The sequence below is a fragment of the Rhinoderma darwinii genome, chromosome 4 (genome assembly GCF_050947455.1).
Source record: "Rhinoderma darwinii isolate aRhiDar2 chromosome 4, aRhiDar2.hap1, whole genome shotgun sequence".
Classification (NCBI taxonomy): Eukaryota; Metazoa; Chordata; class Amphibia; order Anura; family Rhinodermatidae; genus Rhinoderma; species Rhinoderma darwinii.
The window spans coordinates 34,588,500-34,601,297 of NC_134690.1; the positions used below are offsets into that span (position 1 = coordinate 34,588,500).

The following is a 12,798-nucleotide window of genomic DNA, read 5'->3' on the forward strand; positions in this document are numbered from 1 at the left end:
ATGGTGGTATTATTCAGTTACTATATGGTGGTATTATTAAATTACTGCATGCACACCTTACCCAGCCGCCTTGCACGACAGACCCCATGAATGCCTCCACAGTATAATGCCTCCCATAGCTGACCCCACAGTATAATGCCCCATAGCTGCCCCTACACGGTATAATGCCCCCATAACTGCCCACACACAGCATAATGCCCCCATAGCTGCCCACACAGTGTAATGCCCCATAGATGCCACCACTCAGTATAATGCCCCCCATAGCTGCCTCCACAGTATCATACCCCCATGGCTGCCCCCACAGTATATTGCGACCCATAGCTGCCCCATACAATATAATGCCCCCATAGAGTATAATGCACTCCATACAATATAATGCCCCATACAGTATAATGCCCCCTATTGCCGCCACATACAGTATAATGCCCCCATACAGTATAATGGCACCCATAGCTGCCCCATGCACTATAATGTCCAATATAGTATAATGCCCCATAGCTGTCCCATACAGTATCATGCCCCCCATTGCTGCCACATACAGTATAAAGCCCCCATAGCTGTCCCATACAGTATAATGCGCCCATACAGTATAGTGCCCCCATACAGTATAATGCCCACCATAGCTGCCACATACAGTATATTGCCCCCATACAGTATTTTAAGCCCCCTTATAGCTGCCCCATACAGTATAATGCCCACAATAGCTATCCCATACAGTATAATGCCCTCCATATAGTAAAATGCCCCCTTAGCTGTCCTATACAGTATAATGCCCCCATACAGTATAATGCCCTCCATTGCTGACACATACAGTATAATGCCCCCATACAGTATAATGCCCCCTATAGCTGCTCCGTACAGTCTATTGCCCCCATACGGTATAATGCCCCCTATAGCTGCCCCATTCAGTATAATTCCCCCATACACCATAGTGCCCTACATAGCTGCCACATACAGTATAATGCCCTATACAGTATAATGCCCCCTATATCTGCACAGTACAGTATATTGCCCCCCATAGCAGTACCATACAATATAATGCCCCATACAGTATAATTCCCCCCCTTAGCTGTCCTATACAGTATAATGCCCCCATACAGTATTATGCCCTCCATTTTGCCACATACAGGATAAGATACAGTATAATGCCCCCTATAGCTGCCCCATACAGTATAATGCTCCCCATACAGTAGAATGCCCTCCATAGCTGCCACATACAGTATAATGCCCTCCTTAGCTGTCCTATACAGTATAATGCCCCCATACAGTATAATGCCCCATTAGCTGTCCTATATAGTATAATGCCCCACACAGTATAATGCCCCCCTTAGCTGTCCTATACAGTACAATGCCCCCATACAGTATAATGCATCCTATAGCTGCCCCACACAGTATAATGCTCCCCATACAGTATAATGCACTCTATAGCTGCCACATACAAAATAATGCCCACATACAGTAAAATGCCACCTTTAGGTGTCCTATACAGTATAATGCCCCCCATACATTATAATGCCCCCTTAGAAGTCCCATACAGTATAATGCCCCCCATACAGTATAATGCCCCCTCAGCTGTCCTATACAGTATAATGCCCCTATACAGTATAATGCCTCATATAGCTTCCCCATAGATTATAATGCCCCCCATAGCTGTTCCATACAGTATAATGCCCCCCATATAGTATGATGCCCCCTCAGCAGCTGCCATATGAGCCCCCCTCCCATACCCAGTATAATGCCCCCATATGTACATACCTAATAGAAAAATAATAACATAATTACTTACCTATCCCCATTCCCACGATGGGTGGAGAATCCTTCTCCTCCGGTCTGTGCTGTGAGTGACTCACTACATCGCGCCTGCCTGCGCCGAGCCGCTCGCGGCACAGTGAATACTGGAGCAGGACTCCAGCATTGCACTGAACTGTATTTGCGTCCTGAGGACGCAAATACAGTTGGAAGAGCGGTCAGCACTGGGTGCCAACGGGGCCCTGCGGGCTCCACAGGCTTGGGGGCCCGGTCGCAGTAGCGACCGATGCGATCTCTATAGCTACGCCACTATACAGATACATATATAGGCACTTAGGCACACACACACACACACACACACACACACACACACACACACACACACACACATACCCACATACTGGAATTTATACACACACAAACACTCAGTCTCACAGACAAATGGAGGCACAAACAACAGACAGACTGAGCACTCACATCTCCTTCCTCACAGGCTTCTTGCAGGTCAGGCTGTGGGCAGAGCTAACTGTGCCTCGGACACCACATCCTTGCCAAATATGATAGATGATTTTTTTGGTAGGTTTCAGTTTTGTTATTCTAACTGGATTTCTATTTTCTCTTCCAGGCCATCAGGATATGGAGATGATCCTTTTTGGATTACCCTTGAGGAAATACCGTAAGTCTGTAGAACAAAAAGGATTATATTTTTCCTGTCAAAATGACGGACACTTCGGCGGAGCCCAGCTGACCCATTAAAAGTCAATGGCGTCTGCAGGGCACCACTGGTATTCTTAGTGCAATAGATCCAGCATGGTGGTATTATTCAGTCACTACATGGTGGTATTATTCAGTCACTGCATGGTGGTATTATTAAGTCACTCTATGGTGGTATTATTTAGTCACTGTACGGTGGTTTTATTCAGTCACTGTATGGTGGTATTATTCAGTCACTGTATGGTGGTATTATTCAGTAACTGTATGGTGGTATTATTTAGTCACTGTATGGTGGTATTATTCAGTCAGTGAATGGTGGTATTCAGTCACTGTATGGAGTTATTATTCAAATACTGTATGGAGGTATTATTCATTGACTGTATGGAGGTATTATTCATTGACTGTATGGAGCTACTATACAGTCACTGTATGGTGGTATTATTCAGTTACTGTATGGAGTTATTATTCATTTACTGTTTGGAGCTATTATTCAGTCAATGTATGGTGGTATTATTCAGTCAGTGTATGGTGGTATTATTCAGTCACTGTATGGAGGTATTATTTAGTCACTGTATGGAGGTATTATTTAGTCACTGTATGGTGGTATTATTCAGTCACTGTATGGTGGTATTATTCAGTCACTGAATGGTGGTATTATTCAGTCACTCTATGGTGGTATTATTCAGTCACTGTATGGAGGTGTTATTCAGTTAGGCGGAATTCACACGACAGGGTTTCCCGGCCGGGTGCCGGCCCTTCATAAATTGGCCGGCACCCGGCTGCATTAGGAACAATAGACCCCTAATGGGGCTATTCACACGACCAATTTTTTGACGGCCGGTAAAACCGGCCGTCAAAAAATGGGACATGCCCTATTTTCGGCCGGGTACCGAAATCTATGGGGCCGGGTAATACACGGCCATCACCGGAATATGTCCTGAGTGATGGCCGGGTCTACCGTCACTCGCGCACTCTCTCTCCTCCTCCTCACAGTGCAGAGTGCATGTGAGGAGGAGGAGGAGGAGGGTCTTTTTTTGCTCCCTGTAGGAGTCGAAATCCCCAATCCCCGACCGGGGATTGGGGATTCCGCTACAGGAGAAGTGCGTGACTAGACTGTCCATATATGGACACAGCGAAGTCACTCACTTCTGCAGCGGAATCCCCCGACTCTATGGCCGGGGATGCCGCTACAGGAGAAGTAAGTGACTACACTGTCCATATATGGACACAGCGATGTCACTCACTTCTGCAGCGGAATCCTCCACTCTATGGCCGGGGATGCCGCTACAGGAGAAGTAAGTGACTACACTGTCCATATATGGACACAGCGCTGTCACTCACTTCTGCAGCTGAATCCCCGACTCTATGGCCGGGGATTCCGCTACAGGAGAAGTGAGTGACTACACTGTCCATATATGGACACAGCGATGTCACTCACTTCTGCAGCGGAATCCCCGACTCTATGGCCGGGGATTCCACTACAGGAGAAGTGAGTGACTACACTGTCCATATATGGACACAGCGATGTCACTCACTTCTGCAGCGGAATCCCCGACTCTATGGCCGGGGATTCCGCTACAGGAGAAGTGAGTGACTACACTGTCCATATATGGACAGTGACGTCACTCACTTCTGAAGCGGAATTCCCGACCTGTGGCAGGGAATTCCTCTCCAAGAGAAGTCAGTGACTCCACTGTCCATATATGGACATTGAAGTCAGTGACTTCTCCTGGAAGGGGGGGATGGGTGCAACCTACAGGGGGCTGTGTGGCATCACCTACAGGGGACTTGGTGGCATCACCTACAGGGGGCTTGGTGGCACCACCTACAGGGGGCTGGGTGGCATCACCTACAGGGGGCTGGGTGGCATCGCCTACAGGGGACTGGGTGGCATCGCCTACAGGGGGCTGGGTGGCATCGCCTACAGGGGGCAGGGTGGCATCGCCTACAGGAGGCAGGGTGGCATCGCCTGCAGGGGGCTGGGTGGCATCGCCTGCAGGGGGCTGTGTGGCATCACCTACAGGGGGCAGGGTGGCATCGCCTACAGGGGGCAGGGTGGCATCGCCTACAGGTGGCTGTGTGGCATCGCCTAGAGGTGGCTGGGTGGCATCACCTACAGGTGGCTGGGTGGCATCACCTACAGGGGACTTGGTGGCATCACCTACAGGGGACTTGGTGGCATCACCTACAGGGGACTTGGTGGCATCACCTACAGGGGGCTGTGTGGCATCACCTACAGGGGGCTGTGTGGCATCACCTACAGAGGGCTGTGTGGCATCACCAACAGGGGGCTGTGTGGCATCACCAACAGGGGGCTGTGTGGCATTACCTACAGGGGGCTGGGTGGCATTACCTACCAGGGGGGCTGTGGCATTATCTACAAAGGGCTGTGTGTGGCAAAAAATGTAAATGAAATTTATCCGATTTTAAAACGGACAGGGAAAAAAACGGATGCAAATCGGGTCCAAATCGGCCGGTAAAAACGGCAACTCGGCCCGGAACGGATGCAAACCGGATGCAAACCGGCCGGGAAAATCGGCCAAAAAGGGCCGATTTTCCCGCCCGACACTCGGACCCTGTCGTGTGAATGAGGCCTTAGTGTATGGTGGTATTATTCTGTCAGTGTCTGCAGCTATTATTCAGTCATTGTATGGTGGTATTATTCAGTTACTGTATGGTGGTATTATTCAGTCACTGTATGGTGGTATTATTTAGTCACTGTATGGTGGTATTATTTAGTCACTGTATGGAGGTATTATTCAGTCAGTGAATGGTGGTATCATTCAGTTACTGCATGGTAGTATTATATAGTCACTGTATGGAGGTATTATTCAGTTACTGTATGGTGGTGTTATTCAGTTACTGCATGGCAGTATTTTTTAATCACTATATGGAGGTATTATTATTCAGTCACTGTATGGTGGTATTATTCAGTTACTTTATGGTGGTATTATTCAATTACTGCATGATAGTATTATTTAGTGACTGTATGGAGGTATTATTCAGTCACGGTATGGAGGTATTATTCAGTTACTGTATGAGGGTATTATGTAGTCTCTGTATGGTGGTATTATTCAGTCACTGTATGGAGATATTATTTAGTCACTGTATGGAGGTATTATTTAGTCACTGTATGGAAGTATTATTCAGTCACTGTACGGTGATATTATTCAGTCACATTATGCTGGTATTATCTAGTCACTGTATGGTGGTATTATTCAGTTAATATATGAGGGTATTATTTAGTCACAGTAAGCATTAAAGGGTTATTCTCAATATGATCATTTATCCCCGATCCATGGAATAGGTTATAAATGTCTGATCAGTGGTGGTTCGACCACTGGGACCCTCACCTATCCCAAGAACAGGTGTCCTGAAGTGCCCTATGTGAATGAAGCGGTACTGTGCATTCTTGGCCACTGCTCCATTCACTTGCTATGGCGCTGCCGGAGATAGTTGATCATGCGCAGCGACACATCCTGTAGACAGCCGATAAATGATCATTATCAGAAAACCGCTTACAAATTAATAAAAATTGTTTATGCCTCCTCGGGTGGGGAGATATGTGGATACATTTTCTAGAAATAACCCTGTTTGTATGTAACTTTTTTATTTGTGGTTCAATAGTGAAGAAGATGAGGATGAAGAAGGAGTGGAAGAAAATTTGACACAAATACAGTTGGAAGAGAGGTCAGCTGTATCGAGCTATTATTCAGTCACTGAATGGAGGTATTATTCAGTCAGTGTATGGTAGTATTATTCAGTCAGTGTATGGTAGTATTATTCAGTCAGTGTATGGTATTATTATTCAGTCATTGTACGGTGGTATTATTCAGTTACTGTATGGAGGTATTATTCAGTTACTGCGTGGTAGTAGTATTATAAAGTCACTGTATGGTGGTATTATTCAGTCAGTGTATGGTGGTATTATTCAGTTACTGTATGGTGGTATTATTCAGTTACTGCATGGTAGTATTATATAGTCACTGTATGGAGGTATTATTCAGTCAGTATATGGTGGTATTATTCAGTTACTATATGGTGGTATTATTCAATTACTGCATGATAGTATTATGTAGTCTCTGTATAGTGGTATTATTCAGTCACTGTATGGTGGTATTATTTAGTCACTGTACGGTGGTATTATTCAGTCACTGTATGGAGATATTATTCAGTCACTGTATGGAGATATTATTCAGTCACTGTATGGAGGTATTATTCAGTCACTGTACGGTGATATTATTTAGTCACATTATGCTGGTATTATCTAGTCACTGTATGGTGGTATTGTTCAGTTACTGTATGAGGGTATTATTTAGTCACAGTAAGCATTAAAGGGGTATTCTCAATATGATCATTTATCCCCGATCCATGGAATAGGTTATAAATGTCTGATCAGTGGTGGTTCGACCACTGGGACCCTCACCTATCCCAAGAACAGGTGTCCTGAAGTGCCCTATGTGAATGGATCGGTACTGTGCATTCTTGGCCACTGCTCCATTCACTTTCTATGGTGCTGCCGGAGATAGTTGATCATTTGCAGCAACACATCCTGTAGACAGCCGATAAATGATCATTATGAGAAAACCGCTTTAAAATTAATAAAAATTGTTTATACCTCCTCGGGTGGGGAGATATGTGGATAAATTTTCTAGAAATAACCCTGTTTGTATGTAACTTTTTTATTTGTGGTTCAATAGTGAAGAAGATGAGGATGAAGAAGGAGTGGAAGAAAATGTGACGCAAATACAGTTTGAAGAGCGGTCAGCTGTATCGAGCTATTATTCAGTCACTGAATGGAGGTATTATTCAGTCAGCGTATGGTAGTATTATTCAGTCAGTGTATGGTAGTATTATTCAGTCAGTGTATGGTATTATTATTCAGTCATTGTACGGTGGTATTATTCAGTCACTGTATGGTGGTATTATTCAGTTACTGTATGGAGGTATTATTCAGTTACTGTATGGAGGTATTATTCAGTCACTGTATGGTGATATTATTCAGTCAGTGTATGGTGGTATTATTCAGTTACTGTATGGTGGTATTATTCAGTTACTGTATGGAGGTATTATTCAGTTACTGCGTGGTAGTAGTATTATAAAGTCACTGTATGGTGATATTATTCAGTCAGTGTATGGTGGTATTATTCAGTTACTGTATGGTGGTATTATTCAGTCACTGTATGGAGGTATTATTCAGTCAGTATATGGTGGTATTATTCAGTTACTATATGGTGGTATTATTCAATTATTGCATGATAGTATTATTTAGTGACTGTATGGAGGTATTATTCAGTCACGCTATTGAGGTATTATTCAGTTGCTGTATGAGGGTATTATGTAGTCTCTGTATAGTGGTATTATTCAGTCACTGTATGGTGGTATTATTTAGTCACTGTACGGTGGTATTATTCAGTCACTGTATAGTGGTATTATTCAGTTACTATATGGTGGTATTATTCAGTTACTGTTTGGAGCTATTATTCAGTCACTGTATGGAGGTATTATTCAGTTACTGTATGAGAGTATTATGTAGTCACTGTATGGAGGTATAATTCAGTCACTGTATGGTGGTATGATTCAGTCAGTGAATGGTGGTATTATTAATTTAGAGGCAGAGAACAGAAATTGGATCCAGCGCTGATGAGGTTAAAAAGGAAACTTTTTTCCAAGTTTTATTTTGTCATCTAAAAGCAGAATCGGCAGGATAATGTCCTAGTACAGAGGGAGGTTCAATGGTGTATATCTACACTATTGAACCTCCCTCTGTACTAGGACATTATCCTGCCGATTCTGCTTTTAAATGACCAAATAAAACTTGGAAAAAGTTTCCCTTTTACCCTCATCAGCGCTGGATCCAATTTCTGTTCTCTGCCTCTACTTCTTGATCGTGTGCCAACACGAGGACCCGGGCGCTACTAGCAGTGCAAGTCTGCATACAAGGTGAGCTGGAGGCTTCCTCTTTTTTCTATTATTCATTGACTGTATGGTGGTAATATTTAGTTACTGTATGGAGGTATTATTCAGTTACCGTAAGGTGGTATTATTCAGTCACTGTATGGTTGTATTATTCAGTCAGGTTATGGTGGTATTATTTAGTCACTGTATGGAAGTATTATTCAGTTACTGTATGGTGGTATTATTCAGTTACTGTATGGAGGTATTATTCAGTCACTGTATGGTGATATTATTCAGTTACTGTATGGAGGTATTATTTCGTTACTGTATGGAGCTACTATTCAGTCACTGTATGGTGATATTATTCAGTTACTGTATGGAGGTATTATTTCGTTACTGTATGGAGCTATTATTCAATCACGGTATGGAGGTATTGTTTAGTTACTGTATGAGGGTATTATGTAGTCTCTGTATGGAGCTACTATTCAGTCAGTGTATGGTGGTATTATTTAGTTACTGTATGGAGTTATTATTCAGTCACTGTATGGAGGTATTATTCAGTTACTGTATGATGGTATTATGTAGTCTCTGTATGGAGCTACTATTCAGTCACTGTATGGTGATATTATTCAGTTACTGCATGATAGTATTATTCAGTCACTGTATGGAGGTATTATTCAGTTACTGTATGATGGTATTATGTAGTCTCTGTATAATGGTATTATTTAGTCACTGTATGGTGGTATTATTTAGTCACTGTATGGAGATATTATTCAGTCACTGTATGGTAATATTATCTAGTTACTGTATGGAGATATTATTCAGTCACATTATGCTGGTATTATCTAGTCACTGAATGCTGGTATTATTCAGTTAATATATGAGGGTATTATTTAGTCACAGTAAGCATTAAAGAGTTATTCTCAATATGATCATTTAGCCCCGATCCACGGAATAGGTTATAAATGTCTGATCAGTGGTGGGTCGACCACTGGGACCCTCACCTATCCCGAGAACGGGGGTCCTGAAGTGCCCTATGTGAATGGATCGGTACTGTGCATTCTTGGCCACTGTTCCATTCACTTGCTATGGCGCTGCCGGAGATAGTTGATCATGCGCAGCGACACATCCTGTAGACAGCCGATAAATGATCATTATGAGAAAACCGCTTTAAAATTAATAAAAATTATTTATGCCTCCTCGGGTGGGGAGATATGTGGATAAATTCTCTAGAAATAACCCTGTTTGTATGTAACTTTTTTATGTGTGGTTCAATAGTGAAGAAGATGAGGATGAAGAAGGAGTGGAAGAAATTTATGTAGAGACAGAAAATATTGAACATGTGAAGAGAGAGAGTGAGACAGAGAAAGAATATGAATATGATAACATCATTGGGTATGTAAAGAATCCGGCTACAATGAGCTTAAGGTATACAGACACTAAATAACGTACATTATAGATATTGATTTGATAATGAATGACTTGGGTTATCCAGACAGAGTAATACATGGCGATACAAATATGACATAGAACACGTGCCGGATAAGTACACAGGACACGTCCACGGGCTAACAATAGGACTAATGTTAGATGAAGGTATATTATTGGGGTTGGGTTACACTCTTGTGCTGGACATTATAACTCATGATACCATTATAACATTGAGCTACTTTATCTGTATTTTAATACTGTCATGTGTAACACAATATGGGTGTGAATATTTCTATGTGGGCAGGGGTGATGTTCCTTAATTATACATCCGTAGAGCATATAGTGTGCGTCCTATACTCTCACAATCTTTACTTTCTAATAGTATGGAGGAAAATGAGGACGAGACTAAGATAAAACAGGAGAAAAAGAAGATGAACACCGAGAAGGGAGAGATGATGAAGGTGGAGGAGGATGAGGAGGAAGAAGGGATGATGAAAGTGGAGGTGGATGAGACAATGGACAAACATGAGACCACCAGTCGGTAAGTACAGAATCCTGCCACGATGATGTGATTGTAGGCAGACGCTATGTTATCCAGACTTAGAGTGGCATAAAGTATGGTGGCACATATACCGGGTTACAAACATAATTTACACTAGAGGGCGCTAGTCATTTATCATATTAGACATTACAGGGTGACATGAGTGGGTATGTTTCATGTTTCATGGCCCCAGTTACTTTTAAGTTCTTTATACAGGAGAAAGCCTGGTGTGTTTAAAAATATTCTGTATGTAAATAAAGGACAATCGCTCTGTAGAAATATGCTGCATTTATATCAATATATGTGTCACGGGGCCTATAGAGGATGGTGTGGATCCACTATGTTGCCAACGAATTTGGCGTGGGGCTAAACTGAGGAGCGGAGTCTAAGGGATAGCTAGGTTTATATCTTTTAACCTCTGTATGGAGATGTGGACTTGGCTGCTAGTATGCCAAGGTCGCTACCCCCAGAGGAGTTTCTGTTGGCAGCAGCTGACGTGTAGAGGCGAGGTACAATAACAGCAGACAAGATGCAGCATCCGGTCAAGTTCAGGCAGGGTCGATAATAAATAATCTCAGGAGGATACAACTAGCAAACTGGAGTTTTGAACCTAATTGTTCAGGCAAAGAGCAATGGGAAGGCTTGGTGATTTGGCACGTGCTGGGACTATAAGAAATGCGTGCCTTAGTGGCCAACAGAGGAACAACAGGAGAGTATCGGCGAGAAAGGCAATTGCCGAATGTGGATTCATTCAAGAAAATGTATACTTGGCTGAATTTCCACACTGGAGTCTAGGGGGTCACTTATTTTACTCCTATGAGCGCCGCCTCATTCAGTCTCCGCAGGACAATCTTATTGCATAGACTAATCCTACTAGTCCTTCACTCATGACATGGAGCTGATCTTATTTTATTTTTTTACTTTTTTCTTAAAGAAGACACAAATGGTGGCTACCGAAAAGCTTAAGAGGTACCGGGACAAGAAACATGTGAGTAATTCACGGAGAGTTAGTCCTGCTATATCACATAGTAAGAACTACAATTATAAGTATAATTCTAGTATGACGTTTATCCTACCATAGAACATGTGATGGGATTATACAGGTTATACATCCGGGTTATTAGATGCTTTCTGACGTCACTAGGATTATACTTAAAGTGTAACTAAACTTTCAAAAAACTTTTGACATATTACAGTGACATGTCACAAGTTTTGATCAGTGGGGGTTTGAGCGCTGAGTGAGTGCTGTGCTGCTTAATTTCAGATCAGCTTCACGAGGAAAGCCGCACCAGCGGTGTACGGGTTTATAGACTGTCTATTGACTCTGGAATTCGATGGCTCGGCTTTCCGAGACAAGCTGATCAGAAACAAAGTGACACAGCTTTCATCCGAGCGCTTCTGCCACTATGTTTTAGCAATCAGTGGGGGTCTCAGTGGTTGAACCCCGACTGATCAAAACTTCTGACACAACACTATGACATGTCAAAAGTTTTTTAAAAGTTTAGTTACCTTTTCATATTTCTATTACTAACATTTCACAGGCTATTTATTTATCATTAAATCGTATTTTTTCACCAGCAACAGAAACAGCGGCCGTGCAGCAGAAACACGAACATCAAGGTAATAAATGCAGGTTCCATGTGGGCTTTATCACACCTTATTTTTTTTATGAATGTTCTTGCTGGCAGGAAAGACCAGCTTTGTTTCTCCCCTGCATTTCCAGGTAATACTGGTCCAGTGGTTACTAGACATTATTCATCACTGCCACTATATGAGCAGAAAGCAATGCACAGAAAACAGTTTGTGTTCCCCCTGACATCCCTACACATGCATCAAATACAGAAAGTCCTTCGATGCTATCACTAGCCATGCTTCTCTATCACATAGCGCTCCACTGGACGCCTGTATTGTGCTGATCTAGACATTTACTATATGATTTCCTTCTGATGAAACACTTGTTTTCTTTCGTCAAAGATTCTTCAGAGCAATTTTCTGCTGCGCCACCGTCAAAACATCAGAATAAGCAGTAAGTATGTGAGACCCTCCCCAGACAGGGACATTCTCCAGTCCAGGACATGTATACTCTTTGTGTATATAGCTCTAAGGCCACTTTCACACTCAGTATTTTGCATCAGTATTTATAAGCCAAAATCAGGAGTTGGTCCAAAACATGGAAGACATGCAAATCTTTCCATTATACTTTTGCTATTCATGTTCCGCTTCTGGGTTTGGCTTATAAATAGTAAAGCAAAAGACTGACCAAAATCATGCAGTGTGAAAGTGACCTGTCAATCAATCTGCTGAACTCATTCCTCTTTTTTTCTAGAAAATAATATCAACAGTTTCAGAAACATCAGATTAAACAGTGAGTATATAAGACCCTCCACGGACAGGGATATTCTCTAGTCCAGGACATGTATTCTGTATGTGGTATCAATCTGTTTAACTCATTCCTTCCCTTTTTT

General features: G+C 42.6%; 1 protein-coding gene across 1 annotated transcript in view; it reads left to right on the forward strand.

The window, feature by feature from the left end:
* LOC142760391 (uncharacterized) overlaps positions 1–12,798 on the forward strand; it is a 150,255-nt gene that overhangs the window by 121,075 nt on the left and 16,382 nt on the right. Inside the window, exons 10-14 of the mRNA XM_075863576.1 lie at positions 6,091–6,153; positions 7,164–7,226; positions 9,640–9,756; positions 10,175–10,333; positions 11,268–11,321. Coding sequence (XP_075719691.1) covers positions 6,091–6,153; positions 7,164–7,226; positions 9,640–9,756; positions 10,175–10,333; positions 11,268–11,321 — 456 coding nt within the window. The remainder of the gene's footprint in view (positions 1–6,090; positions 6,154–7,163; positions 7,227–9,639; positions 9,757–10,174; positions 10,334–11,267; positions 11,322–12,798) is intronic.